Source organism: Zosterops lateralis (assembly GCF_965231275.1).
Source record: "Zosterops lateralis genome assembly, chromosome: 8".
Lineage (NCBI taxonomy): Eukaryota > Metazoa > Chordata > Aves > Passeriformes > Zosteropidae > Zosterops > Zosterops lateralis.
In genome coordinates this window covers 34,208,429-34,236,193 of record NC_139768.1, presented here as the reverse complement: position 1 = coordinate 34,236,193, position 27,765 = coordinate 34,208,429, and the positions used below count along the sequence as shown (strand labels likewise).

Sequence of the window (27,765 nt, the reverse complement as noted above, 5' to 3'; positions counted from 1 at the left end):
TGGCTTGGCAGACCTGCTGTTGCCCTCTTTATGATGTAGTTTTAGTTTTGCAGCTCAAAGAAGCTAAAAATACACTTTTTTGATCAAGGTCATACATGTATTAACAAGGTTTAGGAAAGCAAGTGCCAAAGTTCATGATAATGCTTGGAGTGAGCAAGGACTGAACTGATTTGGAACATTTATTCTAAAGTATGGTGTACTTTTTTAGTGCAGAATATCTGCCAAAATATTTAGCTGGATGAAATTAAATTTTATTACTTTTTCTCCTTTAAACTGAGACATGAGCAAGTCAGTGAATGGAATTGCACTGCTGTGGAATTTTACAGGGACAGAAGGAAGAATGGTACAATAGAAGTTGGAAAGGATGTTGTCCAGAAAGGACTTACCATATTTGTTGTGTGTTTTTTTAAATAGACATTATCATCTTGGAGCCTATTCCTTCTGTAAATGCCAATTAAAATTGCTTTGAGTACTGGTTGAAAGTTTCTGCCTGGTTTTTTGTTCCTGTCTTTTTGTTCCCTTTTTTGATAGATAGACCTTACTTGTGGTAACAGAGCATCCTACACAATCCATTTAACTTGTGTTTTTAAAAGTAAGATAATTAACTTAGCTGTTACCTGAATTTTTTTTTGAAAGAAATGTTCTCATTTTCACCTTTCTCAAGCTGAATGTGCATCTGTCTAAATGGGATTAAATCTTAAAAAATATATATATATATAAATATATATATATATATATATATATATATAATTTTTTTTTTTTTTTTTTTTTTTGGTAGACTTAATGCAACCACTTGATGTGAGCAGGCATGATTATGGTTGTGACTTAGCACAGGGCATTTGCCTGTGCAGCTTTCCCAGCACTTCCACATGAATGCACTCATGAACATATGAAGCACTTGCATGTTGTTTGCACAGTTCCATCAGGACTGCTCATGCATGTAGATATTTTTGAATAGAGCCCTAACAAAGAAAGCCTTTGTAAGTGATCTGTAAATTACTAATCTTACTCTAGTATTTTCTAGTCCTTAATTTTTCCAGTTTCTGGTGGAGCTGAAGCCTGTCTCTTGTGGACTCTTTGATGGGATGTGCAGAGATGCTGTGCTGTCCTTGCCCCCTGTTCCTGGAGGGCTCCCTTATTCTGTGCTGCTCCCTCTCCCATCCCTTCCCTTGTGTCCCTGTGTTTGCTCAGCAGCACACCATGCTACTCTTTGCCCCACACCTCCCCAAAAGGTTGAGGGAAGAAAGGCACACTGTCCTGGAGAGGAGACAGAAAGGAGCAGGATTTTCTGTTTTAACTCCTCTGTTGCTGTAGCAGAGCAGTTGTGAGAGGAGTGCCACTCCTCAGGGGTTGGTGGGGGCAGAGGCACATGGGGGCTGGGAAGTGTTGCCCCAGGCTGAACTTCATGATCACAGTGGTTTTGAAGATGTTTGCATATTTTGAATCACTATTGATTCGTAGATCTTGACTCTTGTGGTATGTTTTAATGTAGGGCCTTCCACTTAATTGTATTTAGAAGTGGAGCTTCAGAAAACGTAGAAAATGTGTTTGTGATCAAAAATGTCATAAAATATCCAGTAAAAGCAGCATAGCTTGTGGAAAGGAAGGAGAATGTACATGTGGAGATGAAGGTCAGTTGTGTAGGTATGTTGATTGATATGTTATTTAGATGTTCTTAATGAAGTATTAGAAAATAGCACAGGGTTTCCCTTTGGGGCATGTTACTTTGTTGATATTATTTGCATTCACTACTGCATTATGAGCTTTATTCAATACTCGTACTTGCTGTATGTAATGCAGGCATTGAAATAACTGAGATGACTCTACCAATTCCAGTAATCTGTTCTCAGTGTGCTGCTGGCCGTACATTTATTGATAGTAATATCTAAAAAATGCTTTGAAAATGGGTACTGCTGGTCTAGGATCTGATACCATATTGCTTTTTAGCAATTGATGTGGGAGAAAACCATTGAGGAACCCTAAACTTACCTGAGTGGTAGCAGATTTTTCATATTTGTGGGATTTTTTTCTTTCTGCCATGTTATACCAAGATTTTTGTTTAGTCTTACTGATTATGGGAAAGTTAGTTTAGCTGATACTACGACAGCAGACTTACCTATTGCCATTAGTAGGAGCCTTGCTTTTGTGGAGACCAAGAGATCTGATTCATATGAAAATAAATTCCTAATTACAGGGTTTCATTGAGGAGGTTAGAAGAATTCATGGTTTCTTTTTAAATGTTAAGTGCATGAAACTTAAATGATGTAAAGAAAAACAGCATTTACATATAAGCAACTAACAATAATCCCTTTTCATCTATTTATGTAAAATTAGTATATAGACTATATACAAGCCTGTCCTTGTTGTCCTAACAACTTTAATCTTTATTCTTCTAGAATATTAGGAGTTTTTGAAGCTGACTTACAATTGAGTGGTTTGTGTCTTGACTGAATTCCTTTCTGTGTTTTGTTGGTGCTGTCTGTATTTCATTATAGTTTAATCAGTGCCCTATAGTAAAATGGGGCTCCACATTTAATTTTCCTGAAATAAGGGGTTTGCTGGACTTGTTGAGTAAGAGGAAAAACTGCTCTGTGTTTATAAGTGTAAAGCATTCACTTTTGTGACAGATGATCACTGTCTGAATTCTGCAGTGCAAACACCACTCCTGCAGTGCTGCTCCATAATAGCATTGCTGTTATTCCAGGATGGGAGTGAGAGCTTCAACTCCTGTAAAAGATCAAGTGGAAGTTACAGTGCAAAGTCTGCCTTGAGCTTTAGTTAAACCATACTTGTGGAAGCTCTCAGACAGAAAAGAAAACATGATTTGCGATTTTTAAGGCCTTTTTCGTCATGAGAGTAAGCAAAACATAGATGAAAAATCCTGAATAGTGCTGCCTCATAGCCTGATGCCTTAAGAGATCAGCATGACAATTTTTTAAATTTTTTCTTTTTTTAAATCTGGGTTAAGCTGCTCCTGTCACTGAGTTTTCTATTTCTAAAGAGTATTAGATACTCCTTTTTGTCTTGTAGCCCCTCTTCAGCTTTAAAACCAGGCTAGAATGGTGTTGTGAGTCCTTAGCAGTTCTGGTTTGAGAGCTGCTTCCAACATGTAGTAACTTGTGAATAACATAATAGGTTGTACAGCAGGTGGTGGGGCACAGAACCATGGTCCTAAATTAAGGAGCTGAACATCTTCCTGGTTAGATTACAGGAACTGTGGAAAGTTATGTTGCTAGCTTAGCGGTTTGGATCTTTACCGCACTGAACCTGGAGAGAAATTAACTTGTCTCAGTTTGGTTCACATGTGGTAAACCCAGGAAAGATCCTTATGAACACTTGTTCTTGTGTTGGGAGGTTGTAAGACTGTATCCTTTTATTTATCTTAAACATAATTTAAAAAAAAAAAGTCTGAAAGAACTTGAATTTGAAAATTCCCATGGATGAAAAGTGCATCCAGACACCTAACAAGATCCTTAAAAAATTTCTTTGTTCTCTCTCTGTCTCACTGCAAAAATGTGCACCATAGTTCAAGGCCAGACTTCTCCAGCCTTAGCTTAAAGTCATTGAGTCTTGTTATACTTTTGTCTGCTAGAACAAGGAGCCCTCTGTTATCGGCATTCTTTTCCACATAGATTGAGCAGGAGTTTGTGGCTTTTCAGTTTTCTTTCTCTTTGGTAAATTGGAGAGAGTGAGTAGAGAGTGAACTTGAGGCTTTCACTTCAAGATGTTTCAGTCCTTTGTCATTCTTGTGGTCCTTGGAGCCCTCTCCAGCATATCAATGTCTCGCTTGAATTGGGGGTGCCAGAACAGGATGCTTTATTCTGCTGGCAGGTGCAAAAGTGCCAAGTGCAGGACTGAAAGTAACCAGTCTTTTCCTAATTTTATTGTTATTTATGCACCCAAGAATCTAACTAACCAGGAGTTTCTATAGTTACTGTACAGTTGATAATTGACCATGTTAACGTCCTCCTGGAGGGCACTGCTTTCCAAGGTAGAAACCTGTCTTTTGTAAATCCCATGCCTCTTGCTAAATACAGAGTCTCTGTTTAGCTGTAATGAAATGGCTGGCTTGCCAACCTAATTTACGAAGCATCATGTCTGGTCTTTGAACTATTTGCTATTTTTATAAGTATTAATTTACTGCTCTTTCAGATTGTTGCTAAGAAGGTTACACATGGCTGTGATTTGCTCCCTGAAGCCCCTGTTATGAACACTGAGATGATTCTCCATTTGCACGGAAGGGCCAGGCAAGCACTTCCTTAACACTGTGCTGATGGTTTCATAAATGAGTAGGCCACAAGAGACATTAGCTAGGGTGGGTAAATTCAGAGACTGAATTTCTTTCATCTCTGCTTTTGAGCTAAAGCACATTAGGGGAAAGTTCTGTTAGGGAATACATATTGCTGCTGATTGTATCATTTTTCTTTTCAGGCTTAATTGAGCACTATATTTTCCAGAGCTGCCAGGATCTCTTTGAGTGCTTTGTTTCAATGTTGAAGACATATGATTGAGTAATTCAAAACACCAGTAAAAAACAAACCAAACCCAAAACCCAAGGAAAACAAAAATGACCAGGCAAGATGCTTGTTTGTATTTGCTTCTGTGGTGGAAAAAGTACTGTGATGTTTGGGGTTTCTTTCTTTCGTAACAAATCCACTTCTTGGATGCCTGTGTAGGAGAATGGGGTGTCCATCACCCAATTTTTTTTCTTTGTCCTGTTTGTAGCTTTTACAAGAAATAGGAGTTGATGGAAAAAATAATTTGAGTTTGTGGCTGAGAGAGCCTTTTTCCAAGTAGCAATCCAATAAATACATTTCTATGAGAGCCACCATTTTAAACCTTTAAAATCAGTATTAGTATCCCCTAGCTTTTAATTTTGTTAGTAACTGTATCCTTTAGGGTATGATACTGTAGATCTTCTTATAAGTAGTCTCACTGAAACTGTTGCACAAGGTGGGTGGGAGGGCTTTGCTCTGGTAGTGGCGTAGGAGAGAAAAGGAAGAGAGAACAGAGGCGTAAAGACTTTGAGGTCATAATGTACTAATTCCTTCTGGAAAGAGACGATAAGGAGCTTTTCTGATGGCAAGGATGGCTGGTGTTTGAAGAACATGGCAGAGGATATAAATGTCGATTAAATGGAGGTGAAACTGAGAGCTAAATTGTAGCTTAGAGAATGTTCTTTGCTGTTCTGGCTACAAATACAAAAAAACCCACCAAAACCAAACCAGCAACTAGAGCAGACTTTCCAACTGTAGTAAGATCCAGCATGAAATGCTACCTGCTGTGCTTCTTAAGTTGGTGACTGGGTGGTTTGATATTCAGGGAAGTTAGAAGTGAGGAGGATAATTCCAGGAAAGCCTGAATGTCGTGCCCCAGGTCAGGCTCCTTTGTCCAGATTTGCAGAACCTCTTCTTCCTCTGAGTTTCTGTAATAAACCAGCTTCTGTGGTAAAACTTGTCAACCTAATTTTGCCAAGTCCTATCCTGTCCCTCAATGCCATCTGTGAACACTGCTCTCTTGAGGAGCAGAACACCTTGTACATTCAGGCTGTGTTATGTTAACAAAGGTCCCCAGTCTGTTTCTGTGCATTAAGACCTATAAAAAATATGCCTTGGCTGAGCCACTGTAGGAGTGTGGTACCCTGAGAGACTCCTCCATGTTCTCAGTTATGCGGTGTGCTGGTACCTGCTTTATGCCTGTGGTGAGATGGACGGGGAATATGCCCCAGCTTGCAGCTTGCCCCCTACTCTGCTGTTTCTCTTCTGGGAGCCTGCTTGGGCACCCTGCTCAGGCTGCAGCCTTGGGCAGCAACCTAGAGCACGTTGCTGCTGTCTATGTTATTGCAGTAGTCAGACATGTCATGTGGTATGAAATAGAGGTTTATTCTTAATTGTATTACTGTGTCTGCCGTTGACAAAAAAAAAAATCCAAGAAGAAAACTTAGCTGTATTCAGAGGATGACTTATAACTTCCACAGCATCCCACCTTATGTCTGCCTCTGTCCTAACCAGTGCATGATTTCCTACATAGCACTCAGCATAAGCAACTTGTTCTCCACACCTGTGCTCTGTGTCCCTGTTGCCTGTCCTTTCCATGTCTTATCTCCTTAGCCCTGTATGTTGGTCCTGTCCAGTGCAAGTCCTCAATTCTACTGAATATCTGCACGTCCTAGGGAGCAGACAGTAGACAGCAGGAATCAATGACAGACAAGCAAATTGCTGCTGGTCAGCTGGTTGGTGCTTTCTTGTCTCTTGGTGAGGCCGTGATACCTGACAGTCAGGCCATGAAACAAACACCTTATTTGAGTATTAGATGAAGTTCATTTGGGGTCTTTTCCAAACATTTTTTTCTGAAACACCACTTATATCATTGTTTTGGGTCTCTGAGGAGCTGCCAGCACTGTCCCAGCTCGGAGGGACATGTAGGGCTGGCTGTGGGGCTGCAGACACTGCAGCAGGATCCAGGCTTACCCATGGCACTGCAGCTTGTAGGCACTTCTCACCCACCCATCCTTTTGTGCTGATGAATGCTGTGACCCCGAAGAGCTGTGTTTTGGGTCATCCCACTTCTGGCACAAGCAGGGGATGCAAGTATTGTTTGATCTGTTGGGCAGTGTATTCATATGGGACCTGGGCAGAATTGTACAGGGATTTTCCCTGTTACAGGGAAACCTTACAGGGATTTGGCGTTAGTTGCTTGTAGAGCCACTTTATCAGTTGGACAGGGCATCATCCGTTATTTCTTGTTTAAGAGAGTAATTGATCCTGGTGGTATCCTTTAGTGTGTGTGTTGTTACCACCTGTAGAGATTTGAAATGTGAGACAAATTGATGGTCTGCTTGCTGCTCAGATGTGGAAATATCTTGGGGGTAGCTTAAGCATTACATTTGGATTGGGATTTGGTGAATTTTGCATTACCTCAAAGACATAATGTGTTAAAAGAGAAGTTAATAGTAAGTCTGACTCTTCAGAATGTCAAATGATTTGCTGTAACTGGCTGTTCGTTGAAGCATTAGCTCAGAGTGCATTCTTGTGTGTGTATATATATAAGATAGTATTTGGTTGAAGTTTAAGTAATACAGCAATGGCCACAGCAGGCTCCGTAGTTCCTGTCCTAATAGCATAAACTAGTGCAGAGCCTAAGCTTGGGCATGATTTGTTAGTGGCTTATGCCTCCTGGCAGAGTAGAACTTTCCTTAAGGAGAGAGAGAGAGAGAGAGGAAATTTATGATCAATTTATTATTGATCTGCTTTTTTCTTCAGCTTTTCATTGCATTTTTGTAAAAGCCTTGGAAACCAATCAGATCCAACTTCTGGGGTTCACTCTTGGGAATGTTAACACTATTGGGTGGGCTTGTGATATCCTCATCTGTAGTTTTCACTGGGATTTTTACACGGAGATGGATTGTTCCTAGGTTGAGGGGAAGAATTAAATGAACTCTGTCCCTGGTAGAGTGTCTGCCTTTCTCTGTGTGGTGGGAAATATTAACTTCACATGTTAACAGACTATCCAGTGGCCTTTTCTGTTTGTGAGAAAAAAGAGAAGGTATCTTTTAGGATCCACTGCAGTTCAGTAATAGGAGATAAAGTAGCATAGTGCTTGAAAGGCAGAGTCTGATTAAAACAATAACATCTGATTTTATGACAATATTTTGTCTTCATGTGGAAAAATAGAATATGAACTAACTCATGCCAGTGATATGATTCATCTGGGGTTTTTTCCTTCTTCATTGCATGTGGGCTGCTTTTAGTAATGTTAGTGGAAAATATGAAGGATATTTTTTTAAGCAATTCCACCTTTGCTGCTGGGATCACTGGAGTTCTGTAGGGACACAGCACTACCTGTGCAGTACTAGCAGATGAGGGAATATCCTGAGTATTTTTGAGCATAGCAGTTCTTTTTGATCAGATAAAGTATTTTATTGAGGAAGCGTCCGGTTGGAAGGACTGTGATGACACTTTTGTACTGAGTGCTGTCAGTGGATTCTGTGTCAGATCTTATCATCTCTGCTAATTGTGGATGAAGCCTCTTCCTTCCCTCTGCCTCTTATTGCTTCCAGATTACTAGACTTAGGTTATTAGTTTTTTTAATGTAGTGAACAATCCCTATAATGACGAATGGAATACAAAATGTGGCGTTGTGCTGAAAATATGCAATTGATGGGGAATTATTTTCATCTATTTGATTTCATGTCCTCAGCCTCCTAGTTGTTTGACTAAATAAATTTTAATAAAAATTTTATGTGGTTGGGAATCTTTTGGATAGGTAGAGATATTAGATGCACTTTTGCCTAAGAAAGAACAACAATTCTACTTATTTCTGAAGTCAAGGTGATTTAAATTCAGCTTTCATGCAGGTATAGAATTGTGGGGTTTTACTCTTTTATGGTGGACCATTAAAATAATTTCTGGTACAGTTACAGAGACTTGTGTGATGCTTTTACCCCTGCTAGCAATAGAATGGTGGAACCTGTTCAGCTCTTGTGGATCCTTTAGAAAGTGCTCAGTGACCCTCTGGGTCTGGGAATCACTCACTGAAAATCACCAGGATCCAGAGGAGCTCCAGCTCACTGACCATTAGTCAGGATCTGTGTGTAGTGAAAAGACATTAAATAAGGAATCTTTTTGTATATATCTGTAGGCTTCACTTACCTGCACAGGTGCTGGACATGTTTTTACATAACATTTCCACAACAAGTTATGACACCTCTCAGAACATCTAGGATGTGCTATGGATTCCTGGATTTGTATTTTATCAGCTGCAAGGTGACCACTGAGCTCCAGATGGAGCTGCCTTGTTTTGCCTGGAGGCTTGTGGCAATTCCATCTCAATGGTTATAATTAATGATAAATCTATTTTGCATTTATTTTCCTGAGTTTTGTCAGAAGTTCATGCCCTGTGTTGGTATGAGCACAGAACCATCTCGGAGTTAACGGAATGGTTTGTGCTGGGTGGGATTTTCTGGGCACTGCTGTGAGGTAGTGCCCACATAGGGTTAACTAGCCCCTTGTGCTGCTGATACCTGGTTTGAAAAGCAGTCCTGGTTTTCTTTTAACTACAGCTTAAGGTTACAAGGGACTGAAGAACTCTCAAGTGTTGCAGTCAGGTTAAGGAAGAGCACTGTCTACTGTGATTTAAAATTATTTTTAAAAAAGGAATTTAATATAAATAAAATTTGAATAGCATAAGAAAAAAATTGATTCCTGCCTTATTTACTGTTTCTGCATAAGTTTCTGCCTTAATTAGTTTTATTTTTGCTTTGCATAACTCCTTATTTCATATCCATAATACGGTCATAAGGCCCATATATATATTCTTTCTGGGACACAGAATTCTGACTCTGTCTAGATTTTGGCATTGCTTCAACCCCATAAACTGTATAATATCAGTGAAGATGAAGAACATATTTAACAAAATACTAAAGTTTATAATACAACCGTTTTGAATAGCTTACATGAGAGACTGTTGAGAAACCTGGAAATTTCCATCTAAATACAGAAGCTAAACAGCTGTTTAAAGAGTAACTTCCAAGTGAGCTAATGTAAATTGGCTTTCTATTTATTTCTGCTAAGGGTTTGTAATTATTTAAGGACTTTAAGCAAGGTTTTCAGGATTAGCAAGTGTCCAACCAAGTGGTGTATTGGTTAAGCCAATTTTTTGGTCTAGACAAATTAATGTAATTATGCCAAATTACTGCTGAACTTTGTGGTATAATCCCTTGTATTTCAGTCTTGCTTTTAACATAATTTTTTTACCTTTTTTTAATCTGCTCATGCAAATTAATTCAAAATTGAATCCTTACATCTAATTCTAAATGCTACCATCCTTTATCTGACTATTCATTTCATTAGTCTCCCACCACCACATTTACTCGATTTCTTCCTCTGTCCCTCAACAGTGGGGAAAAATAGCTATAAATATGGATAGGTTCTTTAGCCTTCGGGTTATTTTATAACTTCCTGTTTTGTTTATTTTCCCATGTCTGTGCCTAATTAAGATATTCAGCCTATCTGTCAAAGCAGGGTTTAATTGCTGTAAATATGAAGCTTCTTATTTTTAATGTGCTTTGAACAGCTGTTACAATAAGGGTTTTTATTATTGTTTTCTAGGCAAATTTAGAAAACAAAGCAGTAAATGGCCGCAAACCAGAACTCATGGAATGCAGTATATGCGGTCATGGTGAAAAATACAGGGTGAAGACAAACCAAGCAGTACCCATTGAAAATGTGCAGTCTAAGGAGAAAGAGAGAATGACTGGCTTAGAGGCAGAGAATTGGGCACATAACGAGAAGCCATCCTTTGGTGTCCACGTCAACGGTGACATCCATGGAGCTGTGACGGGCACTGAACACTTGAAATACACTGACCACAGTGGAAGAGCAGCCTCTCCCAGTCAGTTCACTGAGCCAAAAAAATCCTTGGTGCACACCATCAAAAATGGCATAAAAACCCTGCATTATTCACCACCAGAAGCAGTTGCTTCACTGAAAAATGTATCTGCAGAGGAGAGGACAGATTTGACAAGCACTTCCCACATGCAATGGCCGAAGGGTAACGATCTGAATAATGTAGTAAGCACTCTGATGAGTGGCACTGGCTGTGTTCACCCAGAAAACCAAGGCAATGTTTTAATGAGGAAAGAGGAAAACTGCACCTGCAGCATCTCTGAGTGTTCTGATAAGTCAGTTTTGCAGACAGGTTCCAGCTTGGATGTGCAAGAAAGCTTGTGTTGTCCTCCACTGCCTGAAGAGGAGCTGCAGGCAGGGAAGGATGGCTTTAAAGTACCGAATGTGGAGACACAGTCTGAGAGTTCTGCACTCCAGCCCACTTTCTTGTCACTGATTAAAACCAGAAATTTAACTCTGGAGCAGGTTGTAGCTATTGAAGCTTTAACACAGTTGTCTGAAGCTCCTTTAGAAACAACTTCACCAGCTAAAACTGAAAGTACTGAATGTACAGGAGAAATAACTTCCAACTCACTCCATAGTTTTAAAAGGGATATCTCATCCTCCTTTACATCCTCTGCATTGCAAGAAATCAAAGACACTTACTTACAAAATGAGCAACAGCTCTTGGCTCACTGCACTCACTCGCAGAAGCAGCTCCCTAATAAGGCAGTGTTATACAATGGCCGAAGTTCAGTGTCTGAGTTACGTGATAAACCTGCCAATCCAGCTGGTGAGATGTATAAATTACAGTTATCCTCAAGAGATACCAAAACTTTATCTGACTCAACATCTAATGCAGCATTGTTTTCAGGATATGATCCAAACAAAAGTTGTGCTCATGAGCCAGTCACCCTTGCAGGGTATTGCAATGCTTCATGTGATGTCCCGCAAATAAGGAACAACTTGGAAGCTCCTGGCCAGTTAGAGGAAATGCCAGCGTGTAATGATTTTAAATTGGAAGGTAGTTCTTTGATTAAAGAAGGAGGAATTCACAGCCAGGATGAAGAGGATGTAGCTGCTCAGCTAACTCAGCTGGCAGCGTTGATTGAATCAAACCAGGCAAATCCAGAGCAGAAGAACGATATCAAGGCATCACTGCTTAATCTAATATCACGTGAGAGGCAGCCAAAATATAACCAAGATGTGTTGCAGAAAAAAGAATCTTTATTTTTTAAGCATAATTATAGTTCCTTATTGTTAAAGCAAAAGCAAGCAACAAATAAGAAAGGAAATGCTGTGCCATGGAAACCAAGACACAAAAAGAAGCCTCAAGAAGCACGATATCAACAAAATAATCAAAACCAGCTAGAGCTGTTGTCATGCCAGCATAGTGAATTGCAGGACATTTGGATGTCATCAAAACTGCACAAGCTTGGTCAAACCATGCCACAGGACTCCAGGGTAGCTCCGTCTGAAAAGAAATCCCCAAGAACCAAAGTACAGAGAGTGCTCAGTCAAAATACTTCAGCATCACAAGAAAAAACTAGATTATTCCTCCCACAAGCACAGATAAAATTCCACAGGTGTTTACCTGAGGCACCGCAGGAGAAAAAAAAAGACAGGTTGTTTGGCTGTGAAGTGGTGAATGAGCAAATGAAAACCACGGGCTCCAGTAACCCACTAGGCAGTGATCCACTGAAAAATGAAGTTGTTGCATGTAGCCAACACAGCGACCTGTTTTCCCGTAATCCTCTGGCTGGTTCACAGCTGAAAACAGCATCTTTGTTGAAAAGACCAACTGAAAACCTACAGATGTTTACAGAAAAATGTAATTCTCAGGTACAGCAAACAGCAAATGTCAGTCAGGCACATCCTTTACCATCAACTTTTAACCAGTCTAACGTGAGAGCTAACGAAATGTGTAGTGAAAACAAAGCCTATGTTCAGCAGGTCAAACAACAGGTAGATCAGAAGTCACAGGTGCTGCCTGTTCCCTGTGGTGGGGCCCAGGTACCAGGTTCTGCTGAAGCTCTCAGGAATATGGAGTGTGTGGGTGAGGTGACCGTTCTGACATCAACCAGTTTGGGTACTGACCACGCCCAGAGCACAGGCGACTCAGGGTGTTCCCCAGCAAAAAACACTCTCAGCAGTTTCCTTGAATCACCTATGAAGTTTCTTGATACCCCTACAAAAAATTTAATAGACACACCTACCAAAAAAGGACAATCTGAATTGCCAACTTGTGACTGTGTTGGTAAGTCTTTTTGCTAACTTTTGCCTGTACATTTCAAATGGAGGCGTGCTCATGTTGCTTCCTTTTACGTGAGGAAGTGTATGTGACAGCTCTTGGACGAGGATCAGTGGTTCTCCATTGGAAGACAGGAGGAAATTATCTTCCCCCCCGCTTTGTAACTTTTGCTTGGTGTTCTTTGGGCCTGCAGAGCACAGCAGAAATGAGTATTTTTTGTACTGCAGCTGGCAGGTTTAAATCCTCCACTTAAATTTAAACCTGGAGGAAAGAGTTTTTGTTCTGCCACTGCTGACTTGTGCTTTATGTGCACTTACCTGCATTGTATCAGGTCATGATTTTGATGGTGTTGAACTACGTTGTGCCTGAGTGGGCTGGGCGGCAGTGTCCCAGTGCATTGTCCTTGTTGCCTAAATCTGTTAGACAAGCAGGAGAGTGTAGCTGGGGGTGGCCTTGTTCCTTTCACTGTTAGTCCCAATGGCCACTATGGGATGGCCTGGAAGAGTCCATGGCCAAGGCTCCTGACACCTCTGGCCACATGAGGAGAGCTCAGGTGGAGTTGAGATGGGACCACTTGCAGAGTGACTCTGTGACAGTAGGAGAGTTCAGAGCAGGCTCTGCAGGGTTGTGCAGACACAGCTTGGCTGAGGGTGTGAGACCCACTGTGCTGTCACTGTCAAGGCACCCAGATGGAAAGACAGGTCAGAGCCTTCACAGCAAATTGTCTGCAGGCAGATTGTTTCACCTTGGCTTTCATGTTCTGAATCAACAGAGTGCTTGTTAAGAGGCCTGGGTTATGTTTTCTGTTCCGTAGGATATGACTATCAGTTAATTGATTTTACTGCCCTCAATTCCCTTTTGTCTAAAATGAATTGATGATGTTCCCACCAAGAAGGACATTGGGAATTTTACGTAGTCAATACATGCCAGCTCCTCTAATGAAAGTTTTAAAGAATGCAAAATATTGCTGTAAGTAGGGTTTTACTTTGTAGCATTAAAAAATGCTAGCAGAATCATTGGAGGAAATAAGTATAAAATAATTTCAAAGTATCTGAAGAGAAAAGCCTGTCATGCTCTTTATTCATGATATTTCAGTGTCAGACTTTGTGTTTTATTTGATTTGGAAGGCTTTTCCATAAACTGTTTCTGAGTTTACTTTTAATGCAGTAAATAAATTTTGGATGTGCAAACATAGTTTTCTTTACCTGCTTACAGAGCAAATTATAGAAAAAGATGAAGGCCCCTATTACACGCACCTGGGGACAGGACCAAGTGTTGCTGCTGTGAGAGAAATTATGGAGAACAGGTGAGGAAAATTCAGCTTTTAATGCTCATTGTTTTTGACGAAACAGGGCAGAAGCAGAGCTCTGAGAAATGAACTGCTGTGTTTAGCTTTGTTTTGCTGAACTTTTGTCAGTACTCACTTGTAACGTGTTTTCTTGTTCAGATGTGCATGAGGTGAGCATGAGCACTTCAGGTCCAAACTCGTGTGTCTTTTCTGAGCCCTTACAACCTCAGGGCTGGAGTTCAAGTGCACTGTGTGCTGAGATGCCCTTGAAGTCAGTAGGAAGGACAGAGATCAGCAGCTGGCAGAATAAGGTTATCTGTGAAGAAGCTGTGGCAAACTGGAAAGAAAACAGGTCATATCAGTGACTGATTGCACTAGGATTTATATGCAGATAACATTTCCTTAGTGGCAGAGGTTTATCTGAAGAAAGATGTAAAAATCACTCTTGCAAGTAGGGCTTTAAATTAAAAGGGATTTTTTTTTGCTTTATAAATATTTTGTTCTTCTTCTATTCTCAGTAAAAATAAATCCATTAGTATTTTATTGAAAATGTTTCCTCTTTTAAAATGGTCTACAGTAGTTTGTTTTACTCATGAACTTTTTTTAATGCAGGTATGGAGCAAAAGGAAGTGCTGTAAGAATAGAAGTAGTGGTTTATACAGGAAAGGAAGGAAAAAGCTCTCAGGGGTGTCCAATTGCCAAGTGGGTAAGTTTTTGTAATAAATTAATAAAGTTGTTTTGTGTGGCTTCAAATTATGCACAGTCCTTGACCTGAAATCTAATCTGTTCTTTAATGAAGATCTGATTTTTAATTGATTGAAAAGTCTGCCTGAATGATGAAGCTAAGGAAAACAATTTTTTGTTACCTTTTTTTTTAAATTTAAGGTGTAGTGCTGTATGTTGTGTACTGTGGTTTGAATGAGCGTGAAAGAGAGAGGCTTAACAGAGCCAGCAGAGATGAACAAGGGTAGAAATACCCTGACTATATCTGAAAGTTGGAGTGTTTTTTGAAATATGTCACTGGGAATTGTGAAAGAGAGAAAAGAAGAGAGGGTGGGTGGGTGGGTTGTGTTGGTTGGTTGAGGGAATTAGAAAACTACCCAGGAACATTTTTTAAAACCCTTCTCAGTTGTATGATCACTTGAAGAAAAGAGAGTGATGGACAAATTTCAATCTCATATGCCAAGGGGTTCATTACTGTTTTTGAGGAACTGAACTTAGTATTTGAAAATGTAAATGCTATGATGATAGGTTTCACCAAAGTCTTGTCTCACATTGTTTCATAGGAGCCAGGAACTGAGGTAACAGACACAAGCTCCAGGAGAGAGCTTGGAAAGAATTGATTGTCCTTAATCTTTGCTGAAAGCACTGAGGGAGGTGAAAAGTAGACTGAAATCTTGTAAACTGAATTTTGGAAAATAATAGAAGAACTTGGTTGTTAAAAGAAAAAAAATGTATTGCAGTATTTAGGGATTTCAGTCATGATTGAAAAAACTGTGAAGGTAACTCTACAGTTGGTAGGGTAGTGTTTGTAACTACATGCCAAGAACAGAGTTATTGCATATTATATGTGAGTGAATTTGTGTGTTAAACATTTACTGCTTGTGCTTGGAACTGTCAAAATGTATTTTTTATACTCCAATACATAAACTGTTTTTCAGAAGGGAATCACATATGTGCTTGTGCTTCAGATAATATTTAATAACAAATCCAGTATCCAAGAAAAAAAAATTAAAATAATTTCATAAAAAACTGATCCAAAAAGAATGGAAAGACTTCTCAGTGTTTCAGCTAAGTAAAGCACCTAGTTTTAACAGAGGACTGGAGCTAATTTTTTTTACCATAGAAACAGCTGTGAGCAGCTAGAAGGAAGAAGGCATTTAAAACTAACCTTGATTTTTCAGTTGGCAGTATCAGCATACTGTGTTTAGTGTGAGGCAGAAATGGCAGCATTTCTATTCTCTGAGTATGGCTGGAGGTGTCCCAGAGGAGTGTGCATGTGACAGGAAGCCCAGGGGTGCCCATGGAGAGGGCTGGCTTAAGCTATGGGGACCTGCTCTCCAGTTAGATTTTCACCTTCCTGTATGTAAAATGTTTGTGAGACGCAGCTTTAATGTTCATTTAACTGAAGTTCTAGGGAGCAGTGACTTTCTTTTGTGTGAGTTCACACCTAAACTTGAGTGTTTTTCCAAGTCTGCTGTTGCTGTGTGACTATTCAGTACAAGAGAGGGAAGGGAACTCCTGACATCTTCCTGTAGAACTCTTTCATCCTGTGTAAGATGCATTTTTTTTTAGGTTGATGTTCTCAATGTGTTGCAGTAATTTTTCATGGGCAGCGCTACTTTTGACCCTTTTATGGAGCATATTTGGGTTTTGGCTATAACCAAAGAAACTGAATGGTGCAATTTGTTTGAAAGCATCTGGAAAAAGTTTGCTGTGCTCTTTGATACTTGCAGCCATGAGCTCTTTAGCTGCACAGGGACTTTCGCTTACTCATTTCCAGTGTCCTTTGGAACAGACGCATTTCTCTTTTGCAGATGGACATGCTCTTGCCCTTAGGGCTCCCCAGGGACTCGCTGAGAGCACTGGGATGGAGCTCTGCTGAAGCAAACCGGGTAGAAGAATGGAACTTACCTGTTGATCACTTTGAACTATTTTTTCCCAATTATTTTTCCCTATTTCCACTAGGTTATTTTATCTTTTTGGTTTATTAGAAACATTTTAAAACTAAAGGAGGCTTTCTGAAATACCTGTGTCCATACATTCCTCTGTTAGTGATTGCATTCCATAATACTGATCATCTCCCAAGTTATTTGCTCTTAAGTGACTCCCAAGATGCACCTGGTGTGTTAAACATCTTCTGGGACAGACTCCTTTCTTAGATTTCAGGTTGCCATAAACTTGCAGAATTATTTCTCTTTCATTCTTTAAATAATAAACATCTCTTCTGTTTTTTTTTTTTGTTTTTGCTTTTGTATTTTTTTTATTTTGTTTTGTTTTTCTTTTTGTTTTTGTTTGTTTGTTTGTTTTTTAAAATATATTATATTTTAGGGTGATACTTTGCCCCTCTGGACATGAACAAGAATGCTTATATTAGTTAAACGTTTTCAGTAAATACTGCCCAGGACTAGAAACCCTGTGCCTGTTCTATGTGTAGGTCTCAGACTGACACCCACATGAAGTGGGGAGATGAGATTGTGATTGTTTTCACTGCATGAGGCAGCAGCAACATTGCTTGGCTTCTGAGTTTTTTCTTCTCTCCATTAACTTGTGTTGTCTCATTCGTTTGTCAAAACAGAATTAATAGTTCTGCCACAGATTCCCAACATGTGGATATCTGTGTAGGCAACAAGTGCGTGGTCAGAAAGTAACTTACCATCCTGGGATACTTGCTGAGGTAAATGTATTTTCCCTTCTTTTCTGTTTGGATTTCTTTTGCTTTGTCCAAGGCATCACACTGTTTTGTAGTATGCTAAAGAAAAAAAGCCTTGGAGTACTGAAATGAATGGCCTGTCACTCCCAGTGGCCTGTTGGTGTAATGAAAGCTTTCATGTTACTGTGCATCCCTAGAACCTGCTAGTGGTGACTGGACTCACTGGTTCCACTGTTTGATCAGAGCTTTAGCTTATGGTAAAAACCATGTGTTGTAGTTTGGTTTTCTCCTGCCCTGGGTGATGGTAAATTACAATTACCTCAATTTATGTGGAAAGGTTGATGAGTTTGTGAGTGGTTAATGAGTAGCTCACTATAGGCATCATCCTGCAGCACTGAAGCCAAAGGCACATCAGTGCTGACCTCTGAGGGGATTGAGATTTGGATCCTGGTGGTTTTGGATTAAATCCACTTCCTGTGCGTTTCTTATCCTGGTTTCAGTGGATGTTGACTTGGATCACCTAAGGTATCATTGCTATCTTTTGCCTTCATTTGTAGTTACAATGCAACTTTCAAGGTTCCAGCTCTGGGAGAGAAAAAAAAAAGGGGGGAGGAAATGACGAATCCCTCCAGGTCAGATCAAGGTTCTTTTTGCCAATATTGTGTCTCTATGGCTGATCAATAGCACAAAGATGGAAGAGCAGAGCAGCTATCTCCCAGAAGACTCACTTGGTTTACAGTAATTCACAGCTTTGTGTGTCCCAGACCTGGAGGCAGTGTTTTTGAGTTCAGTTGCCTTTCATAAATGTCATCTTCTTCTCCCTTTCCTTTCTGTTCCCTTATGCTGGAAGTTAAAATGCTGGCAATAATATTTTCAGCCCTGTGCTTTATTCCCAGTAATTCCTTGCAGTTGTTTTTGCTTTTTTGCTGTTACAGAGCAGTGATTTGGCATTTCCTTAAATCTTTCTATCATTATACCAGATTCTCATTCCTGCATGGTAATGCCCAACTCAGAGTCCATCTCTATCCAAAAACAGACCCACAGAAACACTGAGCTGTGATTTGAGAAGTCTGAGCTCTCCCTGTGCATCAGCTTTCCTGGATGATCCCTGTTTGCCCATGCAGACACCAGGCTGATGTGATCATGGCATTAACTGATTTCTTCCAGGGGCTTTTTATGGAGCTGAGTCCCCTTGGGAGCCCTCTGACCCTCTGGCAATAATGTATTAAAAATCAAGACAATGCATGTCACAATTAATACTGCAGTTGTTTCATCCTTGAGTTTCTTTTACGGGTATCATCTGAACTTTACAAAGTCCTGCTTTTTGGGGACCGGGAATGGGGGTTTGGGTTTTGTGTGTGTTTGTTTTTACGATTTTCCTCTAAACACTTCTGTCAGGGGTTTAACTTTAGGAAAAAAAATTCTTGGGTGCTCTCTCTGAAGCTTTTCTGACATGGGAATCTTTCTGAACTTCTTGTTTGTGAACATCTGAGCCTTATCTTCTCTGAGTGCTTTTTTTTTTTCTTCTGGTGTTTTTTTTTTTTTTTTTTTTTTTTTTTTTTTAATTTGTTTAGTTTTGGGTTTTGGATTTTTTCATTAACAGTTGGATGGTCTGTTGTCCTTTAAGATTCTGTTATCCTGGTGGTAGCCCTAATTTCTTTGAAAATATAGGGTTATGGTGCTTTTATGCCTTTTGGAAGTTGTTTCTTAGACTCTTGTGTACTGTTTGCCGTTTGCCTTTTATGAGGTTTTTATTTATAGCTTGAGAGATCCTTATGTTCTTTATGTTGGCTATTCATTAATAGGCTGTATAATCAATTAAAAAATAGGGGTAGAAAAAAACCAGATAAAAATCCTCAGTACAGTCCTGTACAAACACAAACCTGATATTAGCTACTAAAAATAATGTTTTTAGAGCAATGCTTAGCCCACAGTTATAATCAAGGTTTTCTAGATCACTGAACCGGTAGGAATTTGTAACTAAATGCCAGAAACTAGATTTTGTGAAGTGCTGAGTGAGCCTTAACAACAATAAACTGTTCTATAGATGCAGAGATTTTTTTTTTCAATTTGCTAGTTTAGTTTGAGTTGAGAAAGTCATTCAAAGTGAGGCTCTCTCTCTCTCAGTTAGTATTAAAAGAGATGTGTGATCCATTAAAGGAAAATGGCTCTGTGATGGTTGTTTTCTGTTCCTGCTTGGCAGTTCAGAGGCCAGGAGTTCTGGTGCAGCCCTGCTTGGTAGGGGATGGTGAAGCTGTCATGTAACTTGGAACATGAGTGGGGAATTTTTAAAATAGTTTTGAAAAAGACTTTAAAGTAAATTCTGCTGGATTGTCTGTCTCCTAGACATAGGTGTAAGTAGGATGTGCTGCTCCATTCTGCTTTAAGCAGCCTACTGTACTTTGTGATTTTATTTCATTTGTTGAACTGTGTTTATGATTAAGTGATATTCTCTATAGGAGGAGTCTTCAAGGAAATTGTTTTTAGCAGATAGAGAGGGTGGTTGGTGGGGATTTTGTTCACTTTTTCCAATAGTGTTTTATTTGAGCATCACTTTCTTGCTGTAGTGTTGTACCACATTATGGTAGTGTGTGTAGCTGTGCAGGCACTACTTTCACTGTTGGCTAAATACAGAATTAGAGAAGTTTATTTTGGACAGAAATGTTTGTAAAGTCATCCAAAGTAAAGCTATTTTTTAAGTAAAAGTAATAAAGTAAAAATGAAGGAGAAAAGCTCTGTTAAGTATTACTAACAAGCAAGAATTGTGGTATTATCACTACTTTATTTAAAGTAATGTGACCTGTGAACAAACATCCCTACCAAACCAAGTGCAGCTTTCCATGGCTGCAGTCTGGCAGAAGAGGAACCTTGAGGGAGTGAGGAGAGGAAGGGCACTGGGAGCTGAGACGTGGATTTTGTTCTCATTTCTGCAGTGCTGGTGGCGTGATTGCAGAAGAATCTCTTACCCTGTATATGCTGCAATCTGCTCAGCTGTAACCACTGCAGCACCAGCACCAGGAGCAACTGCAAAAGAAGTGTTTGCAGATGGTTTCAGATATGGCACGTCAGTGATACTCCTGCAGAAATGGCTAAGGAACTTTTACAGGATTGGATTGACTGCAGCTGTTCAGAGCTAACTCCTTTGATGTAGTCTGCTAGTACCCAGAAGAGAGAATTCAGCAAAGTGGAACTTATTTCCATTGTAATATCTCTTAGACATGCTGTTTTCCAGTAAGAAAAGAGTTTTAACATGATTTAGTGTGTGTTTGAGGGTGGGTTGGGAAAAGGCAGGGCAGACTCACTTCTGTGACATGCTGGGCCGTTTGTCCTGCTGTCTGTCCCAGCACCTCCTGCCATAACAGCAACAGGTTTGCACATCACCTTGCACTTATTATTAAGGAATTATAATGTAGCAGAGTCTAGCCCATGCATGGAAATCCATGGGCTTTGTACAGAGGCAAAATCTGCAGGTTAGAAAACTTGAAGCCAGTGTTGTAAATGAGTTTCCTATTTCAGGAAATTACAGGGAACAGTTAAGTATGTTCTCACTTTCAAATCAATTACTTATACCCCGCAAAGCAGACATAGTTTATTTTACTGATGAAATTCAGAGTGGACTGGAGGGAATACTGCAATGGAACCACATGGAGGTGAAAAAACACCGAAAAAGGACCTTTTTGTTGGTTTTGTTTGGGAGGGATGGATTTTATCCAGTAATTTACAGGAGTGTATCTAACGCAGTTAAAACTTTGTGCTCTTTGCTAGTGGTGTCTGTTTTCTATCATGTTAAAGTTAACACAGCTCTTCTGGTGAGGGTTATTAGAAAGTAATTTCTCATCCATGTGGTAATTCAGCATCTGGTGCACTGAGCTTCTGCAGGCTGACTCTCAGCTACTTTCATAAGTCGTGTACGTGCTAATCTAGATAGACTGGCTTATGTCTCGGGACATCTTTATTCACAGTGTACTTATTCCTTGTTCTAGAGCTTCTGCCAAGGAAGTAGAACTTGAGCATTTGGACAGCTGAAGCAAATTTTATTGATAATGTAACTTTACTGGTGCTGTTCATTGCAAACCGTTTAGAAATTGTTTGAAAAAAGTGGGAGACAGGAGCCAAACTGCTGATGATAAGAAGTTGTTTAGGATAATGAAGAGGAGGAGCAGGTATCATGCAGGAAGGACTTGCAATCAGAACAAATGGCCATTAAAATAATAGCTAAAAGTAATTTGATAAAGTCACACAAAAAGCAGTGTTGTGGTTTCATATACACAGTGATGGACACTGGGCTGTTTGTGCTTATGATGGTGGTTCATTAGACATCAACTTACTCAGCTGTGATGGAAACAGCAAAAGAAACTGGTGAGAATTATTGGAGAGGAACAAATAAATCATGGAACATAGTTCTGCCTCTGTGAGAAAGTGTGTTGCCGCTCAGGCTGGCTGGGTCTGGTCCCCCACCTCCAGAAAGCACAGCAGAACTGGGACAGGCAGGTGCAGGCTGGCCAGCCTGGCAGGGAGGGAAGGGGAGGAGAAAGCAGGGGCTCTCTCAAGTCTCCAGTGGCACAGAGAGCTGAACAGCAATGTGTTACCCAGTCTCGTCATGGCCAAAAACTAGAGGGCACTAGAGGGCAGGGAGTGAGGTCTGCAGGAAGAAAAGGCAATATATTTTTTTTTAACATAATCTGCACTTAAACTTTCCTGGTAATGTAGTGAGTGGTGAATTGCTGCAAGGATTTAAAAATGAGTGGAGAAATGCAGAAAAGGCAAATCCTTGAAAACCTGGGAGAGAACACATCCACTGAGCTGCGGCTGGGTGGCTGGAAGGTGCCTGGCTTCACTGAGAACCATCTCCACATCCTAGTCCCTTTTTTGCTGCTCATCCATAGGCAGCTGCTGCCATTCAAGCTCAGAGTCAGGATAAGGCTGGACAGGACAATCTGCTGTTCTGATCTCATTCTTGTACTCCTCAATTCTTAGAATCCCTTTCTGTCTCTTGACTATCCTTTTATGCAAAGGTGTGAAAAATCTTAACTTCTCTTGTTTACCCCATAACTTGTTGCTAAATTGCTGGAGCAAATTCTGCTCCATAAGACACCTCTTCAGTAAGTATGCTGTAGTTTTTGGCTCATTCTTTCTGGCAAGAAAATTGGGTAAGCCTAGACCTTTGTGGCTGCAGAAACAGGTGTAGCTGTGTTATGTTGTCATAAGAGCTGTTGATTGTGTCTGAGTTGGCTGTGGCTCACCTTGAAGGCTTGCTCATATTCTCAGGTTCTGTCTGTGCTAGCTGATAAAATGAATTGCTGCCTTCCTTTGGATGTACACATCAACAAAGGACACCTGTAGGAGTAGCTGTAGGAATGCAAAACGTGGTAGTGGTCGGCGCACAACTGCATCACCAGAGGGATGGACAAAACTGGGGTTAAAAATGGTCAAAATAACAGCATTCTGCTCAAATGCAAAATAAATGCATTCTGCCCAGCAACCTGCAAGGATGATAGGACGGCATATTTTTCCATATGTGAGTGCTCCAAGGCGGCTCTGTGGAAGGGGCTGTGTCCCATGTCAGTGTTTCCTTTTGTCCCAGACATGGTCATGTTTGCACACAGGTGAGGGAGTGGATAGCCTGTCACTTCATATCCTGTTACTGAGTGCAGAGTGGATCAGTTGAGCTTTGTGGAGAAGTTTGTTAGGTTTTGTTCTTTCCAGAAGTTCTGTGTCGCCGCTGAAACAGATGATTCATTGTTAATGTGGGAGTCTTGGTGGATACTTAGCACTGATGACATTGAGTGCTTGCTGAAATGAGCTCAAGGGTGATCTGGCCCTGCATATTTCCGAGAAGCTGACCATGGCATCACAGAAATCACACATCACATTTGGGCTGGAAAAGCCCTCTAGGATCACTGAGTCTCATTAACCCAGCACTGCCAAGTCCACCATTAAACCACATCCCTAAACACTACATCTGCACTGTCTCTGAAATTCCTCCAGGGATGGGGATTCCCCCACTGCCCTGGGCAGCCTGTGCCAAGGCTTGACAATCCCTTCTGTGAAGAGATTTATCCTGATATCCAATCTAAACCTTCCTCGGGGCAACTTGAGACGGGTGCTATTGCTTGTTTCATTTAGGTGTTATGTAATGCTTCACAAACTTGTTACAAGTCTGTTTTGTTGATTATGTTATTTTTTCAGTCTGAGTCAGACAGTCAGTCATGTTAGCTTGTGTGGAAAAGCAATTGCAGGAGAAAGTTGTTTTGTTTTTTTTTTTTCCATTCTACAAACCTAGCTTTTAAGTTCCCCCACGTAACAAATTATTACTTTCTCATGCCTTTTAAATGCATTAGGGACCAAAATTAAACAAACTGAAGTATTAAATTATTTACTTTATTACTGTTGCTAAATACATCACAGAAATCATGAGTAATACCAAAAACCTTTGGACACAAAGTTTGCCAGCTGATTTCTGCATTGTTCCCAGCCTGAGGAAACACTCCAGAGTCAGTTGTCCCACTCAGAACTGCTTTTCTGTATCTTGAGTGTGGCATTGCTGCAGATTTATCATTATTACACCAGAGAGATGCAGTTCATTACTTCTGTGAGCATGTCAGGGATAGCGTGTGGAGAGGGAAAGTTCCTCTGGGAAAGCAGCTCAGCTCTGGCTGCACTGTCCCTGACTGTGGGGCTGCTCTGGGGCAGAGTGGGCTCTTCTGAGCCTGGAGCAGGTGGGAGAAGTGCCTGATCTCTGGGAACAGAGGACGGGAGTGCTGTGGAGCTGCGTGAGCACATGGTGTAACCTGACCCACAGAAATGAAATGCACACAACTCATAAATCCCTTTGCTGCTTTTGTGGCCTCAAAGCTGATGGACCCTAAAATGTTTTGGGGTCCAATAAGTGTATTGGGTTCTCTGCGATATATATAATGAAGCAAATTCCAGCTGTATTGAACTCCAGGAAAGTGTGGTCTTGGTTTAAAGGAAATGATAATTTTTCCTTGTGTTCACTTGTCATTTTTCCTGGACTCTGTTTCTAGTTTATAGCTGTAAAAGAACTTAAAAAGGGCAACCTGATGTTGTACAGTACCAGACTGTGCTATTGAGGTTACAGACTAGAAATAATTTTTTAAAAAATTAAAAAGAAAAGTAAAAGCATCATTTCACACTGAGTAACAAAATTAGGTTGTTCTGGCTTGAAGGAACTGTGCTGCCTTAGGAATGTGAAACTCACATTGACATGACTAATGTGTATTGTATATCAGCCATAACATATTTCTGTAAACCTCACCTAAATGTAAATGAGTTGGATTGTTTTTCTTTCTTTTTAAAACATACTGAACTGTTGGGGAGTCACGACCAATACTCCTTTTGGGGAATGGTCTATCAGAGGCATTAACTCATATTCTCAGTAAGCTTAAGGCTGATTTTAAGAGTATATAATAAACTTTAGAAGGGCCATTCTTTTATCTCTTGACACAAGCTTTAAGCTTGCTTCTTCCTGCTCAGCCTGCACAGATGCTCTCTCCAACTGTTAATCTGTTGCAAACCTTTTCATTTGCAGTTGAATTGCAAGTGTGCTTTGGTCCCTGCTTTTAATGAGTCCAAATGACTTAGATATTCAGAGGTGATCAGGCTAGGAGGTCACGTATGAATGATAGCTGCACATCTGGCAGTAAAGCACATTTAACATCAGTCCAATAGGGAATCTGCCTGAATGCTCAGATATTTGGAGTATTGAAGAAGTAAGTGAACTTGTTGCCCTCCTGCTTTTCTGGTCCATGCCCAATGCTGTTGTGTGTTACCTGTGGGAGCTCTGCTGATGGAGGGGGTGCTGGGTGAAGGCCAGGCTGAGCAGCTGCATGCCCAGAGCAGGAGGACTGCAGTGAAGCTGGCAGAGAGATCCACAGTGCAGGGCTTGGGCACACACAGCAGAGCCCCACTGGTGCCCAGCCTGTGAAGGACAGGGCTGAGGAGGATGGAGCACCTACTGCCTTAGAGAGGGCCAGGCCTGTGGTGTTTGAAGCTTCACACTGCAAAGTTGACACCTCTGTGGAGAATTTGTGCAGGCTGTGCTGGCTAAAACACATTGGATTAATAAATAAACCTATTTTCATAGACTATGTTCTGATATTACCTAATTTTAATGCATTTCTGGTGGTCTTAAATGCAACTGTTTCAGATTGTGGCAAAAAACCTAAATGTGTGGGAGTAGGACTATAATTTTTTCCCATTTTTATTCAGTGGTGTACTGTACTGTTCAATACCGGTTTGTGTGTGAGGAATAAGGTTGCCCTGTGTATCATACAAGTTAGTAAAAGCTTCAGTAGTGTAAGAAGTTTAATATAGATAGTCTAGGGATATGTTCTGAAAAATCCTATTCCTTCCCTCACTAAGAGCACAGTCTGGTTCATCGTTTTCTTCTAATTTTTCTTTGCGAGGTGGGAACCATCTTAGATACTGATCGGTAACCCTGTAGCTGCCCTAGCACATGCCTGTGTGTGCTTTTGGAGTCTGTTTTCATGTACCTGCCTTCTGGAGTGTTTGGCACTATGTTTTCTGTCATATTTTCAAGGTAATGTTAGGTTCTCAGGGGGTCTGTCGTCCTTCTAGAGGTTATTTTCCTTGTAATGCATCTTGTTCATTGTTTGTGTACAGCACCTAAAATATTACTCCTCCTGTTAAATGTACAGCTATTTCTACTGCAGGGAAAAAAGCAACACAAGATCATGTCCTACACCAGAGGTGAGTGTGTGATGCTGTCCCAGTCCTGCTTGCAATGGACACACTCTGGACAGCATTTCTTGCTTTTCCAGGCCTCACTTGTCCCAGAGCAGAGCAGCTCATTCAGTGATGCCTGTGCTTAGCAAAGCATAATCCAGGGATTGTTGCAGGTGATCCGAAGGAGCAGTGACGAGGAGAAGCTGCTGTGCCTGGTCCGTCAGCGCGCAGGGCACCACTGCCAGACAGCCGTGATCGTGATCCTGATCCTGGCCTGGGAGGGCATCCCGCACCTGCTGGCCGACACACTCTACAAGGAGCTGACGCAGAGCCTGCGCAAGTACGGCTGTCCCACCAGCCGCCGCTGCGCCCTCAACGAGGAGTGAGTGCCTGCCCCGAGCCCCGAGTGGCCTCAGAGTCTGGGAGTTCAACTCGTGCACCTAAAACTCCACACCACTGCCTGTCCTTGCAGCAGCACACCTTCTTCCTGGCCTTTCCTAGAGAAAAGGCGCTCCGGGGAGCTGCACGTGCCATGCCCAAGGCAGGGGGTGGGATGAGCTGCTCCTGGCTCTGTGCACTCTGCCCAAACACCAGCAGCGTGCCCTGTGCACACACAGCACTCCCAACAGCTGACAAGGAGGAGGGCTGTGACTTTGTAAAGTAGATGTGAGGTTGAACACTCCAAACTAGGATCTTCCTCTCTGTACCTCTGAGAGGAATTTAGTTTAATTGATTAGAGAATATGTTGCTGCAGCTGCACTGCTGCCTGTGGGCTGATTGCTGTGTAGGCCACATTTAACAGGCTCTGAGAGCTGTATGGGGACCTGAATCTAATGCTTGTGTTCTTAAAGGGTCTGCTCAGAAAGTCAAATGAATTTGGAGTTAATAGTTTTGCTGCACATAACACAACAACTATTGGATTTGGGGTAACCTTAAATAGCAGGGCTACTTTCTTGGTTGAAGATGTTATCCAGCTGGAGTAGTCAAAATGAATACATGGGTGTATTCTATGGGTGTATAGCTATTACTGAGTGTTTCTATTTCTGTCCCGAAATTTGGTGTTGGGGAAGCTGAGACTGTCCTTGTGGGGAAAAGTCAGCCCTCTACACATGAGTATTTTATTAATAGAAAATACCTGGTTAAGCCATGAATTTCACAAGTCCCTTTGTTATGTTCTGTATTATAAAAGAAATAGCAAAATAGCACTGACCTAAAAAAAACCCCACACCCAAGAGCTGTGTTGCCAGCTGACCTGATATGTCTTTATTTCTTTTTGTAGTCGTACTTGTGCATGTCAAGGACTTGACCCAGAAACTTGTGGAGCATCATTCTCATTTGGCTGTTCATGGAGTATGTATTTCAATGGCTGTAAGTTTGCCAGGAGCAAAAACCCCAGGAAATTTAGGCTTCTCACTGATGACCCCAAGCAAGTAAGATTTATTTCTCTTTTTTTCTCAAAATGCCTTTTCTGATGATTTTTAGAACTAGATGTTCTCCACCCCTCCTCTCCCCGACATGTATGCATAACTTACCACAGACTCACACCCAACAAAGTTTTTGTAACTATAGTATTTGGAATAAATGACACTGAGATTTCATTCAGTGGAATAATTACTATGTATTTATAGACCATAAAATTATTCTTAATGCTTTTCTGCATGCATATTTAGCTTACTGTGTAAATCTCTGTGAAATTTTAATTCTTTGTAAGTAAAGGCCTTTTTCTAAGGGCCAAGCCTGTAGCTTGGGGTTTCAGGCC

The 27,765-nt window shown here is 40.8% G+C and overlaps 1 protein-coding gene across 1 annotated transcript in view; it reads left to right on the top strand.

The window, feature by feature from the left end:
• The window catches only part of TET1 (tet methylcytosine dioxygenase 1), a 64,636-nt gene that overhangs the window by 13,833 nt on the left and 23,038 nt on the right, over positions 1-27,765 (top strand). Inside the window, exons 3-7 of the mRNA XM_083866148.1 lie at positions 10,110-12,642; positions 13,852-13,942; positions 14,537-14,630; positions 26,180-26,388; positions 27,286-27,436. Of these exons, the coding sequence (XP_083722274.1) occupies positions 10,110-12,642; positions 13,852-13,942; positions 14,537-14,630; positions 26,180-26,388; positions 27,286-27,436 (3,078 nt within the window). The remainder of the gene's footprint in view (positions 1-10,109; positions 12,643-13,851; positions 13,943-14,536; positions 14,631-26,179; positions 26,389-27,285; positions 27,437-27,765) is intronic.